Raw genomic sequence first — 21,402 nt, forward strand, 5'->3', positions numbered from 1 at the left:
ACTAGCAGAAACACCTTGAAAGGCCGCTCCCTCGGAGCTCAGTCCCCACCAGACACCCCCAGTAACCGCCCAGATTGCGCGCCGCGCCCCCAACTCACATCCCCCGACTCCCCAGCCTGCCCCTGCCCCCGCCCCCGGGCCTTCGCCTTCACCTTGACCTGCGCCCGCTCCCAGGCCCAGGCGCTTTGCATAAACAAAGAGAGGAGGAGGGACGCCCCGGGCACCGCCCCCGCCCCGCCGGCGCCCCCGCTCCAGTCTGGGACCCCGAGCCAGGCCTGTCCCAAGTCCTCCCGGGCCCGCCAGCCCGCGGCGCCTTACCTTGGCCTGGCATTTCCGATGACAGGAGAAGCTGCAGACTGCAAGAGGGCGAGACACAGAAAGAAAGTTTTAGCCGCGAGGTATGAAATGGAAACTCCGCGAAATCTCCTCCCACCCCAGCCCGCAATCCGCGCTCGGGAGGGAAGGAGGGAAGGAGGGACGGAGGGAAGGAGAGAGGGAGAGAGGGAGGGGACGGAGGGGAGCGGCTGCCGGGCCTGCGGGGCGGGAGCGCCCGGGACTGCGGACCCGCGGCCGGGGAGGCAGGGGGCTCCCAGCGCCAGAGCCTCCCCGGGTGCGGGAAGGTGGGGGGAGCAAGGGGGAGTCCCCCACTGGACCCCTGCCAGGGGCAGAGGTAGCCCGGACCCGGGCCCCACGCCAGCCCCACCAAGGAATAAGGGGGGCCTTCTCGCCTTACACACACACCAGGCAAGCAGACGACATCGCAAACCACAATCACACTTACTCTGACCCAGAGGCAGACACACAGACCCAATTCAGAATCCAGGGGAGGGTCCACGAGTATACACATTACACCCACACACACACACTCACCCAGAACCACTCCCACCCATCCATACATCCGTGCACACACACACAGCGTCACACACAGATTCATCCAAGAAAACCCCTGACCCAGGGCACCAACACACACGATTTTGTGGGACACCCTTAGATGCAGCCTGACACAGATTTGTGAATACAGACATGTGAACAGATGCTCACATAAACTTCATGTGCATGATTTGAAACACACACACATACACACACACACACACACACACACAGGACTTGCTCTTCTTCCTATTACCAGAAGTTGGAATCAAATTTCCTATAAGGTTCCCAAAGCCTGGAATGTCCCCAGCCCTGCTGCCCCACCCCCCAGGGCTCTGGGACTCCACCAAGGGATTTGGTGACCTCCCTGCAGATCTCATGGGTGGGTGAGGGGTCTCCTGGGTTCTGCACTGCTTTGGGTCTTGTTGGCTGCCCAGGACCTGCTAAGGCTGGGGGGTTAGGAACTCTGGTTAGAGAAATGGGGAGGGCAAGGTAGGGGAGTGCCCTGACTCCAAATCCTCACAGCCACAGCCCAGGACCACAGCCTTCCACCTCCTTCTCCTAGATCTACTGCACCCCACCCCCTTCCAGCTTTGAACCAGCCTGATTCTCAGCAGAGGGCAGAAAGGGAGGTTGAGGCACAGACGAGGACCAAGAGCAGCCCAAAGAGGCTCCGGGGTTCCCCACACTAAGGCTTCTTCTGGTTTGTCTGAGGCAGAAGGGGCTGGGAATGGGGAAGAGGGAGAAGCTGGGAGGCACACTGGGTGGTGCCTGGAAAGGGACCTTGGCCACTGTCCCTAACATGGGATCTTCTCTCAGAACCTAGTCCTGGCCCAGCCCAGGCCTGTGACTCACCGGTGCTGAGCAAAGCTTTCCTGACCCCACCAGCCACCCAACCCAGCTCAGGGACATCTCCACCCTGGCCACAGCAGGATATACTCCCCGCTCAGCCACACAAGCGTTACCATCCCTCTGACCTTTCTGCTTCTCCCTCTTCCTCAGCACCCCCACCAGCCCGGGTAGCAACTCCCTCCCTTCGCAAAGGTGTTCCCTTTTGGATAGCAGCAGCCTCTCCTGCCCCACCCCATCCAAATAGAGGAAACTTCCCCTTTGTGGGTCTGACAATGTATGCTCCTTTCTAGGGGACCTGCCTCTCTCTCTCTCCTACAGAGAGGGGGGGGGGAGGGAGAAAGAGAAGGAGAAGGAGAAGGAGAAGGAGAAGGAGAAGGAGAGAAGGAGGGAGGGAGGAAGGAAGGAAGGAAGGGAAGAAAGGGAGGGAGGGAAGGAAGGAGGAGCCTGGTACACAGGCGAGGCTTAATAAATGTTTGCTGAGTTGGACCTGTCTGAAGATCTCCCCTGAGGTTTACACGCACCCCCATTTAGTCATGTCCCCCCCACTCTCAGATCGTTCCTGAGCTGTAGACCGCCACCTCAACGTCTCATGTCCAACCAAAAAGGAGTTTCTAAGTATCCACCCAGTCTAGACATGAGGGACACAATAGGGGCCGGACTCTACCTCCCTCCAGCATGCTCCATACTCTGACAGTTCCCAGAGTGCCTCAGGGCCTTGGCACTTGCTGTGTCAGCTGCCTGGAACACTCCCCCTCACCCCAGCACCCCATCGTTCCCTGGACCGAATCCCTCTTATCCTTTGGGAATCCACCCAAAGTCATCTCCTCAAAGAGGCCTCCCCTGACCACTCAAATTAGAGTAGCTTTCCAATTATTCTTTTTCAGCACCCTGGTTATTTTCTAAAGTTGCCCTGGGTAACTTCTCTCTAGTCTATCTCCACACACTACACTCGGGAGGGCAGGAAGCATGCCTTTCTCCTTCGTACTGTAGCCCCAGCAGCTAGAACAGTGTCTGCTTCAGGCCCACGAGACCATACAGCATCTTTGTGCAAACTAGAAGGAGGCCCACCCTCTGGGCAGACCAGCCCTGGGGACACACAGCTGGGTTCATGCACAGTGTCTTTGTGGAAATGGTGAGAAGGTGCCCTTTCTCCAGGCAGATCGGCCCTGTGCCAAGATGCATGGCTTGGTAGGCAAAGGGTGGGCTGACTCCTGTGCTGTCTCGGGTAGGCACCCTTGGCAGCACATGGCCTGCATGACTGTACAGGGCAGCCCTGCCTGTCACACAGTGGGCACACACTCAGCAAATGCCCTCAAGTGAGGAGGCAAACGGAGAAATCATCAGGTAATTGCAATACGCTATGCTGAGTGCTTCCTGCACACTGGAATGCAGAAAGCTTGTCCTTGGCAGCTCTACAGAGGAGAACGAGGGAAGACCACCCCCACTCCAGTTCCCAGCCCAGAAGACAAAAGCTTAGCAAACTGAAAGCAAGTGGCAGATGCCAAGCAGGGCAGGCTTGGCCAAGCCCCCATGAATGGATATTGACACCTGCAGAAGCATCCGCCTCCAACCCCAAGGAGGCCCGCTTGCTGAGTTTCCTCCAGGGAAGTCCCCTATGCATGCCTGTCCACCTATCTCACATCTCCTCCCAACGGACAGTATGTCCTCCTCTCTAACTTGCGTCCCTCTTGCTGTAATCTCAAGTTTGGGCCTGCCAATCTGCTGGCCTCTCACTTTCAGATCGATGAAATATTCAGATGGGTTACAGAAAGGGAAACTGTGGCAACCAGCCTCGCAGGTAGCTGCCAATATTTCTTGCGTCTGCTACTCATACCCTTCTGGAGTCCCCTCCACACTAAATAGGGCTGATTTATATAATCAGTCAGATATTATAGAAATGACAGTGTGTGACTTCTGACGCTAAACCATAAAAGACACTTTGACTTCAGCCTTGGTCTGTTGGATCATTTGCTCTGGGCCAGTGACCATGTCATGAGAACACTCAAGCAACCCTATGGAGAGGGCTGTGTGGTGAGGGGCTGAGGCCTCCTGCCAATAGCCAGCCCCAGCTTGACAACATTAAGTGAGCCATGTGGTAACTGGATCCTCCAGCCCCAGTCAGGCCTTCAGATGAATACGGCCCCAGTGACATCTTGACTGCACCTTTTATAAGACACTCCGAGCCAGAACCACCCACCCAGCCAATCACTCATGAATTTCTGAGCTGTGGAAACCATGTGGAATAATAATTTTGATTTTTTTTCTTTTTTCTTCTTTTTTTTTTTTTTTAGACATGGTCTTGCACTGCTCTGTCACCCAGGCTAGAGTGCAGTGGCACAATCTCAGTTCACTGCAAGCTCCATCTACCAGACTTAAGCGATCCTCCCACTTCAGCCTCCTAAGCAGCTAGGACTACAGGCATGTGCCACCATGCCCTGCTAATTCTTGCATTTTTTGTAGAGAGGGGGTTTTGCCATTTGTCCAGGCTGATCTCGAACTCCTGAGCTCAAGCAATCCTCCTGCCTAGGCTTCCAAAAGTGCTAGGATTACAGGAGTGAACTATGGTACCCAGCCTGTATTTATTTTAAACCACTAAGTTTATGGGTAATTTTTTATGCAGTACTAGATCACTGATATCAGAACACAAGACCCATCAGAATGCAAGAGCCAAAGGTAGCAGATGCTGGGAACCAAGGCCAGAGGCCATCTTCTGGGTCCTACCTTGCCCCTTGGTGCCTGCAAACCCTCGCTTTAACTCCTTCCTCACTTCCCTTACCCTACCAAGTAATTAGTCATTGTGTTCCAGAAAGTAACTCTTAAGAGGCTAATGTATTCTGTAACAGCCCAACTAAGACACCCCCCACCACCATTGCCACCTACCCCTTCCTCCCTTCAACAGAGAAAGGGGAAAAACCCAGTTTCCAACCCTGGGAACATCAGATACTGCTGGGGAGACAGCCAGTTTATGAATGACAGGGACCAGTCTGTGAGTGACAGGGATGCTCACTCCACAGGTACCATTTCTCATCAGAAGGATGGGGACACGCAGTGAGCAACAAGAGAAAACCCCAGCCTTCTCTTCTCCTGAATCCTCCACAGAGACACATGTCAGGATGGGCCCCCACCTGAGCAGATCATGACCTCCCAGCTCCTACAGAAGGCCCCAAAATTACAAACTCACCCATGCACCCTCCTGAACCAGTGACCTTGTCCAACCAGAGCTCCATGGAGCCCCAGGAGCCCCATCTCTGCCACAATATCAGCACTGCCCCTGCACAGCAGGGCCCAGTGGTGGCCTGAGAGGGAGCAGAAAACCCCTTAGTGGAAAGGGACCCTTAGATTACTCTGCTGGGGTGAAGAACTGCACCCCCAGCCCTTGGCCCCAGCTCCCGCCCCAGCTGGGCTGCCGGTACTCTGTCCTGGGGTTGCTTCCTGCCTCTCGGGAACACAGGAAGCCAACATTGTTGGGATCTAAATGGCCTTTTCCTCCTGGACTTGGGTCGGAAAATGAGCACATAGCCTCAGTGTGCACCTGACCCCGGCGATAACCACTCGCATGCCTGGTCCAGCTTCAGCTCCTTCCCTGGCCGGCACAGAGCCACAGGCCTGGCCACCTGCCTGCTCACCGGTCACTCAGCCTGCCCTGCTGGTTCATCTCCACGGCCTGGGCTGGAGGTGTGCGGTAGCTAATTTAATGAGTCAACTTATATAGGCCATGGTACTTAGATATTTGGCGAAACATTGTTCTGGATGTTTCTGAGAAAGTTGGTTGGTTTTTATTTTTTAGATGAGATTCACATTTAAATCAGCAAACTTTCAATAAAGCACATGACCCTCTATAATTTGGGTGAGCCTCATCCAGTCAGTTGAAGGCCTTAATAAATAAGACCGACCTCCTCAAGCAAGAAGGAACTCTGCCAGCACACGGCTCTGGACTCGAACTACAACAGGCAGGGGTACCCCGCCTGCCAACCTACCCTGCAGATTTTAAACCTGCCACAGCTCCACAATCACGTGAGACAATTCCTTAAATAAATCTCTATCTTTTTTTCTACACACATCCTGTTGGTTCTGTTTCTGCAGAGAACCCTGACTGATACAAGGTGTCTCAAGGGATGGTCAGGGGACATGGTGTGGCTCTGAAGTAAGAACAGGAAGAAACCTTCCAGATCAAGCTTATCCAGCCCGCAGCCTGCAGGCCACATGTGATTCAGGATGGCTTTGAATGTGGCCCAACACAAATTCGTAAACTTTCTTAAAATATTATGAGATTTTTTTTTTGCAAGGCAGGGGGGCATATAAGATGGTTTCTTATATGCACCCAACTCTTTCTTTCTTCTTTTTAGTCTTTCTTTCTGAGACAGGGTCTCGATCTGTTACCCAGGCTGGAGTGCAGTGGTGTGCTCACAGCTCACTGTAGCCTCGACCTCCCCAGGCTCAAGTGGTCCTCCCACCTCAGCCTCTGGAGTAGCTGGGACTACAGGTGTGTACCACCACACCCAGCTATTTTATTTTTTTATTTTGTTTAAAGATAGGGTCCTGCTATGTTGCCCAGGCTGGTATCGAACTCCTGGCTCAAGTGATCCTCCCACCTCGGCCTCTTTTTTTCTCCCTCCCCCAAGATGGAGTCTTGCTTTGTCACCCAGGCTGGAGTGCACTGGCATGATCTCAGCTCACTGCAACCTCCACCTCCCGGGTTCAAGCAATTCTCCTGCCTCAGCCTCCCAAATAGCTGGGATTACAGGTGCTCGCCACCATACCCGGCTAAGTTTTTGTATCTCTAAGTAGAGAAGGGGTTTCACCATATTGGCAAGGCTGGTCTCGAACTCCTGACCTCATGATCCACCCACCTTGGCCTCCCAAAGTGCTGGGATTACAGGTGTGAGCGACCGCACCTGGCCCCATTATGAGATTTCGTGTGTGTATGTGTGTGTGTGTGTGTGTGTGTGTGTGTTTTAGCTCATCAGCTATGGTTAGTGTTAGTGTACTTTACGTGTGACCCAAGACAATTCTTTTCCAATGGGCCGCAGGGAAGCCAAAAGATTTGACACCCTGTTCTAGACCATCCCATCCAGTAGTGTTCAGACTTTTATCTTTTATTTTTACAGCCAAATTCCTCAAGCAGATGGCTATGTGGAATCACAATGACTCTAGTTAAGATTCACTGAATGCGGCCGGGCGTGGTGGCTCACGCCTGTAATCCCAGCATTTTGGGAGGCCGAGGCAGGCGAATCACAAGGTCAGGAGATTCAGACCATCCTGGCTAACACGGCGAAACCCCGTCTCTACTAAAACTACAAAAAATTAGCCGGGCATGGTGGCTGGTGCCTGTAGTCCCAGCTACTCAGGAGGCTGAGGCAGGAGAATTGTTTGAACCCGGGAGGCGGAGCTTGCAATGAGCTGAGATCGCGCCACTGCACCCCAGCCTGGGCGACAGAGAAAAAAAAAGAAAAAAAGAAAAAAAAAGATTCACTGAATGCTTGCTATATATCAGGCTGTTTGGAGTCCACCATATATATATATATAATCTCGCTTAATCCCATAGTAACCTGATGAGGGAGGTACTGCTGTTTGTCACTTTTGTTTTTTTTTTTTGAGATGTAGTTTCACTCTTGTTGCCCAGGCTGGAGTGCAGTGGCGAGATCTCGGCTCACCACAACCTCCGCCTACCAGGTTCAAGTGATTCTCCTGCCTCAGCCTCCCAAGCAGCTGGGATTACAGGCACGTGCCACCATGCCCAGCTAATTTGGTTTTTTTTTTTTTAGTAGAGATGGGGTTTCTCCATGTTGGTCAGGCTGGTCTCGCATTCCCAACCTCAGGTGATCCGCCCACCTCAGCCTCCCAAAGTGCTGGGATTACAGGCGTGATCCACCACGCCCGGCTTTTGTCCCATCTTAAAGTTAAAGAAACTGAAGCTGAGAGGGGTGAGCAATCAGCCCAAGTTCTCACTAGTAAGGCTCAGAGCGGGGATTTGAATCAGGTTATCTAAGTCAAGGGCAGGACCACCACAGGATCCTGCCTCCTGACGGATTTAACTCCTAAAACCAGAGCTTCTCTGACTGAGGTGGGCAGGGGTCCCAGAGCCCTGACCCCTTAAGACTCCCTTGGATTCATCTCTTTCTTACCCTCTTTGGCCCCTAAAGCTCCTCCAAAAACCTTACAGCTCCTTCAGAACACAGTTTAGAGCCTCTAATCTAGTCTCACCTCCTCATTTAGAGAAAAGAGAAAGCCAGACCCAGAGAGGTTAAACATCTCACCTGAGGTCACACAGCCAGGTGGTATTAGTAGCAAGCCAGGGCTAGACACCCAGGGTCTTCCCACCCTACCAGGCTACCTCTGGTGATTCCAAGGAGGCCCTCAGACACAGGGTGGAAGCTGGGTTCCCCAGTGAAGTAACAGGGAGAAAGAGTTCCTAGAAACAAGGTTTCCCCAAATCCAGTGGGTGCCGGCTTCTGCATAGGCTTGTCCCGTTAAAGGATGGATCATCTTTCCAGGTGCATCCTGCCCTAAGGAAACTACAGGTGACTGTCACCCCTTCCAGGCTCACCAGAAGCACTGAGAATGGAAGTTATCTAAGTCTGGGCCCAGATCAGGCCCTGATGGCAGCCCTCAGGCTGCTGAGCTGCCATCCTGGTCTCTTCCTGTGGGTTTCGGCCTGGTGGGAGGTAGAGCCCCTGAGCAAAGCTCTGAGTCCACACAGCCTCCCTCTGGGGCCCCAAGTGCAAATGGACTCCCATAGAGCACTTCCCCAGGGACCTGTGGGAAGCCGACTATTTGGACTGAGGAACTCCTACACATCCCTCAAGACCCAATCTGCACATGCCTTCCCTGCTGAAGCCTGACAAGAAGGTCTCTACTGAGTCAGAGACGGCCCTCCACACACACAGACACACACACACACCTGTGTCAGCTTTGGCACCATGCTCCATGATTGTCTGACTGTGTCTGTCTTCCCAGATAAGGGACTGGCTCTCAGTACCAGGACCCGGCACAGCATCTGACCCAGAGGACGGCTCAGTTCCTGATTGCCAGATGGCTGCACGGAGCGCGGAGGAGGTGAGCAGCAGCCTGCGTAGAGGGAGCTATCCTACCTCTGCAGACTCCAACCAGGGAGTTTTCCAGGCCCTCCCACTGTCAGGGCCTCAGCAAGTATTCTTAGTCCAGCTCCCTTAATCATAGATGAGAAAACTGAGGTCTGAGCTATTAATTGACTTATCCAAGATCACAGAGGCTGTGAGAAGCAGGGCCAGAAATAGAGCCCGGGCCACTAACAACGCCCCTGCACCTGTTCTCCTGCCGTTGTCTCGTCTGCCTCTGCATCTTTCACACGGAGCCTTTATCCCTAGCACGAGGACCTATCTTACAGGCACACAGAACCTCAATGCTCCTCACAGCAGCTCCCCAGAGACCCAGGACAGGGTTCATATGCAGGAGTCCGCAGGGGTTCACAGGTCCAGCGGAACCCCTTTGCCTGTACATCTATGACGCCCGCAGGTCCACCACCTTCGTTTCTTATCTGCCTTATTCATATTTGAGTCTTCCAGAACCAGGACCAGACCCCAGGTTCCTTTCCTCTCTTTCCCACCTCCTTCGGCCATATTACATCAAATGGGAAATGCAAGAGGGAGGGAAATGGAAGAGGAGCCCAAGCTATAGGTCCAGGCAATTAGGGGGAGATAGGCCAAACGCCCCACTGTCTCCAGATCTGAAAGAGCTTCCTCACTGCGCCCTGCCTCCAGCAGAAGTTTCTTCAATGTTGCAAGTTCCATGGAGACTGGGAATCCAGGGCCTTGACATTCCATGCACCCCACCCCACCTATCACCCCGAGCCACTCATCAAGAGAGTTCCCATGTTGCAGCCAAGACTTGAAGGCTGAGAGCAGAGCAAACCCATTGAGTCAGGCTCAGTGAACAGACATGAGCTGGAATTTGGTCCACACGTGCCCCCTCAGACAGGGAAAAACCCATACAACCACATCGGGTGGCCCTGGATGGGTGGATGAATGGATGGACGAGGGGACCTATCCACCTCGTGCCATCGTGAGCTCCTGACTCCAAAACACAGACAGTGGCTTCACTCCTGCATCTCCCACCAGTGAACCCAGTAGCCCCGGCCTCCTCCCAGGCCTGGTGATCCCAGTCCCCTTGCTGAGGCTGCACACGTGACCTATAGAACCAGGAGCCTTCTTCCCTTCTCCCTGTCTGGGCCTGGCCCCTGCACCTTCCGCGGCCCAGTCCTGACACCTGCTGGTCCTGCTACAGCATAGCCCTGGCTTTCTTCCCACCAAACTCCCCACCCTCCAGAGCCCAGCCAGAGCTGCCAAACCAGTCTGGCCACCCACCCTCCCCTCCAGTTCACACCAGCAGGGCCAGGCTGAGATTAGGTGAAACCAGGGACATGTCTTGCTCACCCTGGGAGCAAGGGGCGCTGTTCACATGAGGTCAAATCTTCTCCTCAATCCAAGCCCTCAGGCCAGGTCAGCTGGGGAATCTAGAGCCATGGAATGCGAGGGCCACCAGAGACTGCAGCCAGAGACATGCCCAAGGTCACACAGTGAATGTTGGCAGGACTTCCTTCTGCCCCCAACCCCAGGCGGCCTTGTATCACCATATTGGGAGTCCCTGAGGTGACAGGAAGACACTAGGGAAGGAAGAAACCATGGGGAAGGACCAGAGGCTAATTTATGCATCCTCACGGGGCAGGGTGGGGGGCTGTTTTGCAAACAAAATGCAAAACTTCACCCCTAGCAATTCTTCTGTGACTTCTCCCCTGGCTCCATCCCTAAACTACCAGCAAGTCCCAGCCAGACCTCTTGGGAGGAGGGTGACACCACGTGGCTGATTTTGGCATTGCAAAAGTCCCGGTTGGCCGCTTTCCCTCCCGCTGAGAGCACACATCTGAAAATCTCACTCGGGCCGCTCCGGGGTGCCTTGGCAAGCGAAGTGACCACTCTCAGCCTCGGTTTCCTTCTTTGTAAAACAGGGATGACACCAGCACCTTCTGGGGGGTGTGAACATCAGATGAGGTCATGCCTGTGAGTGTTTGGTATGCAGTAAGTGCTTTAGAGATTGGTCAACGGGCTCTGAGGCCCAGCCTCCCAGCCTGCTGGGACTTTGACGTGGAGAGGGCGGCTAGAGAGAGGGGCCAGGGAGAGAAAGCCGCATGTGCAAAGGCTCCAGGCAAAAAGGGCATGGCCTGCCTGGTATGCCCAACAGAGTGAGGAGTCATGTGAGGCGCCAGTGGTTTAACATGGAGTCAGGAGCAGAGGAACATGAGGCAGAGAGCTGGGCAAAGGCTGAGCCCACCAGGCCTGGCAGCTGCGGAAAGAGGTCTGTGCTCTGTCTTGGGGATTGTGAGGGACCCCCAAAGGCTTTAAGCCAGGAGCTGACATAACTGGATTTATGTTTTTAAGTCCCACTGGAAGCTGGTGTGGAGGGTGGGTTGCTGAGAATAGGTTAGGAGACAGGAGAAGGCAAAGGTGAGTCAGTCGCCCACATGAGAAATGACAACAGTGGAATTGGGAGGGGATGATGCCAAGAAGCTCGGGGACTCCAGCTGTCCTTGGGAGGCCCTGCAATTGGTGGGATGTGGGGGTGAAGGAGAGGGAGGCATCAGATGGGGCAACGGGGTGAGTGAAGGTGTCAGCCACTGATATTGGGTGCAGGGAGCTCCTGCTGATTTCACTGTGTGATCTGGGACAAGACCCAACTTTTCAGGCAATAATGACAGCCAAGCCCCAGGCCATTCCAGGAGCTCATGAAAATAGTGATTGAAAAGCCTGGCAGACAACAAGTCCTCCGCTGAGTCTGACTCAGGGCCTCTTAAAGTCACCTCTGAGCTGCCACAGGAGAGGGCTGGGGCATCCTTTCTTTGCAGAACTCCCAGTGCCAAGCACATGCCACCCACACGACTTCCACACACCAACCACATCCCATCCACATGCCTCAAAACACGTCAGTCACACGACCTCAATGCACCTGCCACAAACCCTCCAAACAGCTTCTACATACAGACCACAAGTTATCCACACATCAACCACACACCCTCAGCACACATCATCCTCACGCCATCCACACACCAACCACACACCCTCAGCACACACCATCCACACACCAGCCACACACCCTCAGCATACATCATCCACACGCCATCCACTCACCAGCCACACACCCTTAGCACACATCATCCACACACCAGCCACACACCATCCACACACCAGTCACACACCCTCAGCATACATCATCCACACGCCATCCACTCACCAGCCACACACCCTCAGCACACATCATCCACACACCATCCACATACCAGCCACACACCCTCAGCACACATCAACCACACACCAGCCACACACCATCCAAACACCAGTCACACACCCTCAGCATACATCATCCACACGCCATCCACTCACCAGCCACACACCCTCAGCACACATCATCCACACACCAGCCACACACCCTCAGCATACATCATCCACATGCCATCCACTCACCAGCCACACACCCTCAGCACACATCATCCACACACCAGCCACACACCATCCACACACCAGTCACACACACTGACCACAACCTCCACATGCCACCACACATCAGCCTCACACCCTCAAAACACATCATCCACATGCCATCCAGACACCAGCCACACACCAGCTACACACCCTCAGCATACATCATCCACACACCTTCCACACGCCATCCACACACCCTCAACACAACCTCCCCATGCCACCACATACTAATCATGCATCTTCCACATGCCACTCACATGCCACTCATATGCCTTCTTCATGCCACTCACATGACACCCATATAGTTTCTTCATGCCATTCATCCTCATACAAGCATTCCATTTCCACGCCACCCTCCACCTGCCATGCCCACCACACCCACCCACATGCTTGTCATCCAGTGAGCTCAGCATCCTCCACCAGACGAGAACAAGGCATCAGGTTGGGACCCCAAGGATGTGTGCACAGCAGAGTCCCAGCCTGGCCCAGGCCCAGCCATCTCATTCCCCTGATGGGTGCTCCCATCCCCCACAGCCCAGACAGCTGCTCACCTTTGCAGGTGCAGCCTTCCTGGGTGATGACCTGGCGGCAGATCCCACAGGGCTTCACCTTCTTGAAGGTCTTCACCTTGAAGTGGTGTGTCTTGGGGGCCTCCAGATCCTCTGGCTGTGGGAGGAGAGGCACAGAGTCAGCCCTGGGTAGAAGGCTGGGGTCCTGGGGAAGGAGTAGAGGAACCTGGGGGAGAGGTAGGCAGAGACTGGGAAAAGGATGGCAAGAGCCCCTCAGGGTCCAGAGGAGGGAGGAGGTCCCAGGGACAGAGAAAGGTGTGGGGTGGCAGGACATTCATCCCAGACTCAGGTGGGGCCCGTGGCCTGAGTCCAGACAGCAGCTGGAGAGCTCAGCTTCCGGGACGTGCAGCCCCCACATGGCTTCCTACCTTGGCTTTTTTTCATTTATGACGAAGGCATGGCTCACACACAGCAGACTGCGCTCATTTTAAATGTATGGCTCGATACGTTCCACACATACACCCCACAGAGCCACCTCCCTGAAGACTCCCTCATGGCCTCGCCCATTCCTCTCCCCAAGGTTAATACTATTGTGGCTTCATCACCAAAGAGTCACGGTGCCAGATTTTTAAACTTCCTCAAGATGAAATTATCCAGTGCATAGTCTTGCGTTTGGCTGCCTTCACACACCATGAGTCTGGGGTCCTTTAGGTGGCTGCATCCAGCGCAGCTCCTCCTTCGTCCCTGCCGTGCGCCGTCCCATTGTGTAGATGCAGCAGGTTTACTTGTTTGTTCTACTGCTGATAGGCCTTCGCTTCTCTAACCCATGACCCCACAATGCCATTTCCCCTCATTCTCTCCCCATTCCACCCTCTCCACCATCCCCTGCCCCAACCCAGAAGGCTTCTTCCATCTTTATTTTTATTTTCAATTCTTTGCATTATGAAAACACAGAGATGTGGCTATCCTTTTGAAATGACACCACCTCATGCATGAGAGGCAGGCTGGTGGCCCAAGCCTTCCTCTCAGCCTGACTTACCATAAAGCCCTGGGTCAGTCGCCACTCCACCACTACCACAGTTTCTCTCTCTGGATGGCACCACACCCCTGGAGCTCTGACAGGTTGTCCTTTGAAATCACATATGGGAACATGCTCTAAGATGCAGAGCCCTGCACAGACACTGCCCAGCTTGCAGGCCCCACGGTGGGGGATGGGTGCCCCTATTTGGAGGACTCCTCAGGGAAAGCATCCCCTGCTCCAGGCACTCACCCTGGGGTCTAACCTGATTCCCTTCCCAGCTGTAGCAGAAGGGAGCAAGACACAGACACCAGCAGCTCCCTCTCTCCCCTCTCCCAGGCACAGACCTCTCTGACACCCCTCCACACACGTGTGCGCACACACAGAGATGCGATCCCAGCCCTGCGGTGTGCGGAGCATGCGGGAGGAAAGTCCACTTGTTCCTGTTCCCCTCCTTGCACCTGCCCCAGAGCCCCCTGGGTCTGAAATAGAGGCTGGGGAGGAGGACTGTGAGTCCAGAGCAGGTAGAATGACGGTGTCCCACACACAAGCCCGCGTGTCTAGGACTCCTATCTGAAGACACTGCAGAGGTGAGTCCTGGGTGACAGAGACTAAGTCGTAGAAACACAGAGAGAAAAACAGACAAAATGAGACTGAGTCAGAGGCAGAAAGCCAGAGAGGCAAAGAGGCAAAGGCATAGAGGGGCAGAGGGAAAGAGAAAAGGACAAGGGAGAGAGAGGGGTGCGGGAAGCAGACAGGACAGAGAGAGAGGAGCAACAGAGAGAGAAGAAAGAAAGACCAAGATAAAGGCAGACAGAGAGAATGAGAGAGATGAGACAGAGACACGCAGAAACTAACAAGGGGGTCAGAGGCTCAAAGAGAGACAGAAGGACATGGGAGCTCCCAAAGGCCAAATCCAGGAAGATCAGAGCATCAAAATACATGATGATAGGAATGGCTTAAATGTGTGTATGCTGACAATCAGAAATGCAGTCATCGCCACATAACGACAGTGGTCCCATAAACTTATAATACTGTATTTTTACTGTCCCTTTTCTACATTTAGATATTTTAGATATACAGTTCCCAGCCTACAGGGTTCAGTACAGTGACATGCTGTGCAGGGTTTTAGCCCAGGAGCTACAGGTTATACCATACAGTAGCATAGGTGTGCAGTAGGCTGTACCATCTGGATATATAAAAGTACTCTCTATGATGTTTGCACAATGACAAAATCCCCCAACAACACATTTCTCAGAATGTATCCCCATTGTTAAGTGACTCATGACTGTAACTGAATAAACAAAGTTTGATAAGGCACAAGATATTTACATCATCTCCAAGCACCTCCCCACATCATACTTAGAAATTACAAAGAGGAAGAAAGTAACTTTTCCTGGCTTCCTCCACTTTAATCAAGCGATCAAAGTCAGCATCATTCCAATGGTAATGGGATGATGGAGCCAAGCTCGGAGCAGGGCTACACTGAGAACAGACGCCGCTTCTGCGGTATCCCTGCCAGAAAGCCTCAACCTGAATCTAATCATGAGGAAACATCAGGCCAACCCAAACTAAGGGACAGCCTACACATTAAACGTCCTGGAATCTCCAAAAGTGACAAGGTCATGGAAATCAAGGAAAGGCTGAGGAGCTTTCCAGACTGAAGGCAGCAAAAAGACTTGGCAACCAAAAGTAACGGCAGCTTCTGAACCAGGTTCTGTTGATGCCCACAGGACATCACTGGGACCACTGGCGGGACTTCCCTGGGTCTAGATTGAATGGTAGTAAGGTATCCATGTCAGTTTCCTGATTTTGATAGCCGGGCTGGTCAGGTAAGAGAGTCCTTGTAGAAAAATCAGAAAAGTATTTAAGGGTGGTGGGGCATCATGTCAGCAACTTACTCTCTGAGTTCTGGAGGGGAGAAATGTTCTTTGCACTGTATTTTCAACCTTTCTGAAGTTGGTTAGAAATTCAGAGAGACAAGCAGAGACAGCAGGGGTGGGGGAGCAGAGACAAAAGCCCAGGCTAGAGGTGGGGACTGCTGAGGGTGGGGAGCTGGAGCCCAGCAGTGCCCCCTGGTGGTCATGGAGGCCTCTGCAGGGTAGATCCAACCAGCCACCTTCTGGGTTCTGATATTCAAGAGAGCTGGGTTCTAGGAGCTTCGGCTGGGGTTGGGGTGAGGGTCGGGCAGGGTACTGCCCAGCTCTGGGCCTCACTCTGTCACCCCCATCCCACGAGAAGGGGCAGGTAGGTCCCTTCTATTCACCTGTCTCACCTCCCCTGGCTTCTGTCTCAGGCCTGGACTTGAGGGACTTCCCTTAGATTTCTGCCACAAACATGCCAGGGAGGGGGCCCTGGTCAGTGTCAACTGCAGCAGTCCAGGCCTGGGGTGGGGGGAGGTGCAGAGGGCGGACCTGGGATTCAGTTTAAGTGCTGTCTGGGGGAGGCAGAAAGGAAACCCTAAAGCCAGCTTTCCCGGTCCGACTCTGGCAATCCCCAAGCCTGTCTCTCCCACCCCACTAAGTCAGGCAAAGCCCATTGCTGCTTACCCGGCAAACTTCCCTCCCCATGCCCCATATCCAGCCCTTTTCCCAAAGCCTAGGGATATAGGCCTTCTTCCCAAAGCACAGTTAGGGCAGCAGAGTCTCCCAGAAGACAGCCCAATGACGCCATGAGTGGCATGTGCAGCCTTCCAGACCAGCTTCTCCCAGGGGCCCCAGTTTGCCTGCTCTGCCAGCGCAGCCCCAAGAAATCTGAGTTTACAAAATATTTCGCTCCTGGGGCCTGGAGGGCAGGGACAGGGCTTCAGGTCCATCTCTGCCCTCGCTCAGGCCTCTCTAAGCAGCCACAGGGGATGCCCCAGGACACTCCTGCCCCTCAGCCCTACTGGGTCCTGGCTGTGGCTGAGCGAGCACTGGGGGAGGAGTCTGGAGACCTGCCTTCTAGGCTATGCGACATTGAGAATATCAGTGACCTTTCCTGAGCCTCACAGTCCCCAGATGAAAAATGAGGAGTTTGGACCAGACAGTCTGAGTGTAGAGAGAGGGGAAATGACACAACAGTCCCTTTGGAATGAAGCGACTGAAAGTGATGAGGGCGGGACTTGCGGATGATTCAGAGAGTGGAATGAATGAGGAGACATCACTCCTCCAAGGAGGAGGCTGTGAAGGGTGGAAGCTGTGAAGTCCCTTGCTCTGGTGGGAGCGAGGGAATAGCTCTGCCACCTCCAGGCAAGGGGCCCCAGGCTCTGCTGGCATCCACTTAGTTCCACTGTAAAACAGGGTCACTGAGGTGATCTTGTTAAAACAGTCATCCCATAGGTTTGATGTTCCCAGGATGCTAGAGGAGAAAGTCTAGGGTCGGTTAGCTTCCTATCCTCAAATATATGAAGGAAGAGTCATTGTAAGTAGGCACCAGACGTCATCTGTGAAGTTCAGAAGGCAAAACCAAAACCAGTGGGAAGGCACTGCAAGAAGGCATAATGAGACTCAGTGGGAAAAAAGAACTTAACAATCAGATGCTAAAATATGGGCTAAGAAGAAAAGCGGGGTGCCTGGTACCTATCCAGCCCTCCCCCCGGGTTGTTCTGCAGGTACAGGCAGAGGATGTAAACAAGCCCCATAAAGTGCAAAGTGCTGTTCAAGGGTAATGGCTTGTTATGACAATGATCGTCATTTTTCCTGACAAGTGGCAGACAGCCTCACGGAGCACACCCCGGGGCCCTTCCTTTGCTGGTTCCAAAGGAACCTACCTGGGGAAAACTCAGGGGCAGAAGGAGACACAGCCACAGCTTGGAGCCGCCTGGTCTCTCCACACCCCCACCCCCCAACCCCCACCTCTCTCAAGAGCCAGGGCCCAGAAAAGGGGAAGGCTCCAGCCTGTAAGTCCTTCTTCTCCTCCCTCCAAGCCCAGAGCTCTAGCCCCCACCCTGCGACCAGCCCACCCAGCATCAGAGGGCTTTCGTGGCCCTCGGGGCTTCCTCTCCCTTCCCTCCCTCCATGCAGCCCAGCCTTCCTGCCCGGGCGGCCCAGCCAGAGGGGTGTGGCACATCTGGCTTGGACAGCCTTGGCGAGAGTCCTTGGCCCTGGGGTGGGAAAGTCTGTTTGTTGGTTCCTCCCTGCCCCGTGGGGGCAGAGCAGCAGTGAGGGTTGGGTGGTGATGAAAGGGGGTGATAGACCCCAGGGTTCCCAGCTCCTGAGATCCTCCTACAAAACTGCCTCAGCGCTACCTTCCACAAGCCTTCCTGTGGCCAAAAAGCCCTGGATGATGTGGGGAGAGGGCTGGAGTCTGCAAGCCAGGGAAGGGGATCACCACACACAGGCCTAGGGCAGACCTGGGAGGTCAACTCCTCTCACATTCGCTCAGCCCACTAGCCATCCACTGCCCCATCCCCCCTCACCCTTAGGCTGGGAGGCCTGGTGGGCATCCAGCATCGTTTAGGTGAGAAAGGCTCAGATCCCCAGTGGGGCTTCAGGCTGGCTTCTGGGAGTCCCATGGGCACCTCAAATTCCAGCTTCCTCCAACCCCACTACACCTTTACACACACACAAGTCCCCCACCCCCATGCCTAGCCATGTTCTTGGCCTGACCATGTTGTTGGTCGCCCCAAGTGGAAAGCTCTGAGTCACTCTCAACTCCTCCCTGCACCTCCCCCACCCCCAACTAACCAGTTGCCAAATCCTGTGAATTTTGCCTCCTAAACACTCATCATCCTGTGCTTTCTAATCCTACTGCCTCTGCCCTATATGAGGCCTTGGCACTTCTCCCCAGGGCTGTTGCAGCAGCCTCCTGGGCCCCGACACCAGGCCGCTCCCACCCATAGCCCCTACACTACACAGCCTCTTAGGATCACAACTACAGGTCTGTAGGGTGTGGCACCTCCACTCACCCCAAATGCTGCCATGTCTTCCCAGGTGTCCGGAATAAACCCTGCCCTCCCTGGAGCCAGCAGGGGAAGAAGTATTGGTCCCTACCCAGCCCACCCTGCCAGTCCCAATCCCCAAGATCCACTTCCTGACTCCCTGCCCTGTGTCCACCCAGGCTGCTCCACACTCCCCAGCCACCCGCCACCCCTCTGCACCTCTGAGCCTCTGCCCAGAATGCCCTTCCTCCCCTCTTTGCTTGTCTAGCTTCTAGACACCTTCAAGGGCCTGATTCAAACTTCATCCCCTCATCAGGGCTCTTCCCACATACCCCTGGATCCCTGTCAGAATCCATTTCCCCACCCGCTGTCTCCTCATTTTAGTTTGAAAAGTGCAAAAGCTTTGGAAAAGATGAACACGCATGTTCCCTTTCCCTATGATCACATTTAGAAATTCAGCATCAGTACAATCCCATTGTCTAATACAGTCATTCTACTGCCCCAAGAATGTCCATGAGAGCCGGGGCGTTGTTTTCGTTTTCATTTTGGATTCAGGACGCAATCAGGATCCTGAACTGCCTTTAGTGTCTGAGTCTCTCATCCTTTAACCTAGGCACGTTATCCACCTCTCATTTTTCTTTCTGACACTGATGTTTTTAAAGGTTTCAGGGCAGATGTTTTGCAGAATGCCCCTCGATTTGGATTTTGGTCATTTCCTCACGCATCAGTGCAGACTAAGATTCTGGGGAGGAATATGATTACCTCGGTGTCCCCTGCTTTTCCCAGTCGCTCTTTCTTTGAGCCTCACCACAGTACTTGCTGCAGTCTAACGGCCCCTGCACTTGTTACCTGGGCAAGTAGCTTAACTTGCTCTACCTCACTCTACTAATCTGTTCAATGGACCAATGACAGTCACCTCCCATAGGCTGTTGTGAGGATGAAATGAGATTGTGCTGTAAAGTCAGTGGAATGGGGCCTAGCGCATGGTGAGCGCTCAGCAGCAGTGAGCGATTCGCGTTGTATCTTCTGTGTGCGTCAGACTACCCGCCAGGTAGACGTGTCAGACACACATCTGCTCCATGTCCTCCGCATCCAGCACAAGCCTGAAGAATCACATGGGTAAAGCTACTGCCTGGCCTCTGTTTTCTGTAGTGAAATCACACCCCATTCCCATGGACCTGCCCTCAGAAGACAGAGAACGTGGGGACCACCCTCGTCACAAGCCAAGACACCAGGTGACCAGGTGCTGTCATCTTCTGGCTGAGGAGATGCTCCTGGACTCCGATCACTGGGAATCGCCAAGGAAAGAAGGAAGGCAGACAGTGACATTTCCCCAGCACTTCCCAGGCCACTGCCCAAGAGCCTTTAACTCCTGACTCAGTTTCCTGAGCAAGATGAGTTCTCTCCATCAGGGTCTTTCTCTTTCTCTCTCTCTCTCTGTCTCTCCTGAGCGAGGTAATTCTCTCCATCAGTGTCTGTCTGTCTCTCTCTCTCTCCTGAGCAAGATGAGTTCTCTCCATCAGTGTCTCTCTCTCTCTCTCTCTCTCTCTCTCTCTCCCCCCCCCCCCTTCTTAATGCAGGTTGCCCACATTTCTGATGCATCAAGCCCATTTTCTGCACTGAAACAAAATCATGTCCTGGCATGGAAGGGTTCAGAGATGGGGCTAGTCTGAGGCCCCATCAGTGGGGCCAGGTGCCCTAGTGAGGGATTGGAATGGACTTCCTCATTTAATCCTCACAATGATGCCCTGCGCTGGAGTGAGGAACCTGCCCAGGGCCCTTCCTGCATGGCCCTGGGCCTTGCTCTGTTGCCAGGGCTGCAGTAGTGTAATCATAGTTCACTGTAGCCTTGACCTCCCGGGCTCGAGTGATCCTTCCACATCAGCCTCCAAGTAGCTGGGACTACCAGCGCACACCACCATGCCTAGCTAGCTTATTTGTTTTTCATACAGACATGGTCTTACTGTGTTGCTCGGGCTGATCTTGAACTTCTAGGCTCAGGCAATCCTCCCTCCTTGGCCTCCCAAAGTGCTGGGATCACAGGTATGACCACTGTGCCTGGCCAGACTCACCTGTAGATCTAGTTTAAAATTCACCTCCCAAGGAGTCTTCCCTGAGACCTCCTCCCCCAGTCCAGGTTAGGTCCCATTTACATCCCCCAGAGGTTCCCTCTTGGTAACACCCATCCTGCTTGCAATCATGTGCCCAATATGTGCAAGCAGCTTGAAGAGAGCAGGCTCTCCATAATAATCCGTGAAAAGGGCTGGGCGCGGTGGCTCAAGCCTGTAATCCCAGCACTTTGGGAGGCCGAGACGGGTGGATCACGAGGTCAGGAGATTGAGACCATCCTGGCTAACACGGTGAAACCCCGTCTCTACTAAAAAAAAAAAAATACAAAAAAATTAGCCGGGCGAGGTGGCAGGCGCCTGTAGTCCCAGCTACTCGGGAGGCTGAGGCAGGAGAATGGCGTGAACCCGGGAGGCGGAGCTTGCAGCGAGCCAAGATCGCGCCACTGCACTCCAGCCTGGGAGACAGAGCGAGACTCCGTCTCAAAAAATAAAAATAAAAATAATAATAATAATAATAATAATAATCCGTGAAAAGGATGGAAAGGTGCATGGGGAGTGTAGTTAGAAAGCCAAATGACGGGATGCTTCCTCCATCACACGACCTCCCCAACACCATGCCCCGACCCTGGGCTGCCCACCACAGTCCTCTTCGCTGATTTAGGGCTCATGCGTCATTCTTAGGGCTTGATTCTCACAGACCCCATATGCCCTG

General features: G+C 53.8%; 1 protein-coding gene and 1 long non-coding RNA gene across 23 annotated transcripts in view; one reads left to right on the top strand and one right to left on the bottom strand.

Annotated features, from left to right (window-relative positions):
- The window catches only part of TNS1 (tensin 1), a 214,210-nt gene that overhangs the window by 181,193 nt on the left and 11,615 nt on the right, over nucleotides 1–21,402 (bottom strand). For all 22 annotated transcript variants that reach the window (XM_074010045.1, XM_074010043.1, XM_015432758.4 and 19 more), the window contains exons 2-3: nucleotides 12,785–12,899; nucleotides 319–356 (exon numbers count right to left, since the gene is read on the bottom strand). In XM_074010045.1, coding sequence (XP_073866146.1) covers nucleotides 319–356; nucleotides 12,785–12,899 — 153 coding nt within the window. The remainder of the gene's footprint in view (nucleotides 1–318; nucleotides 357–12,784; nucleotides 12,900–21,402) is intronic.
- LOC123567952 (uncharacterized) lies at nucleotides 226–20,482 on the top strand. The gene is made up of 3 exons (XR_012421467.1): nucleotides 226–398; nucleotides 8,680–8,778; nucleotides 19,774–20,482. It is a non-coding gene; the product is annotated as an uncharacterized lncRNA (long non-coding RNA).

The sequence above is a fragment of the Macaca fascicularis genome, chromosome 12 (genome assembly GCF_037993035.2).
Source record: "Macaca fascicularis isolate 582-1 chromosome 12, T2T-MFA8v1.1".
Lineage (NCBI taxonomy): Eukaryota > Metazoa > Chordata > Mammalia > Primates > Cercopithecidae > Macaca > Macaca fascicularis.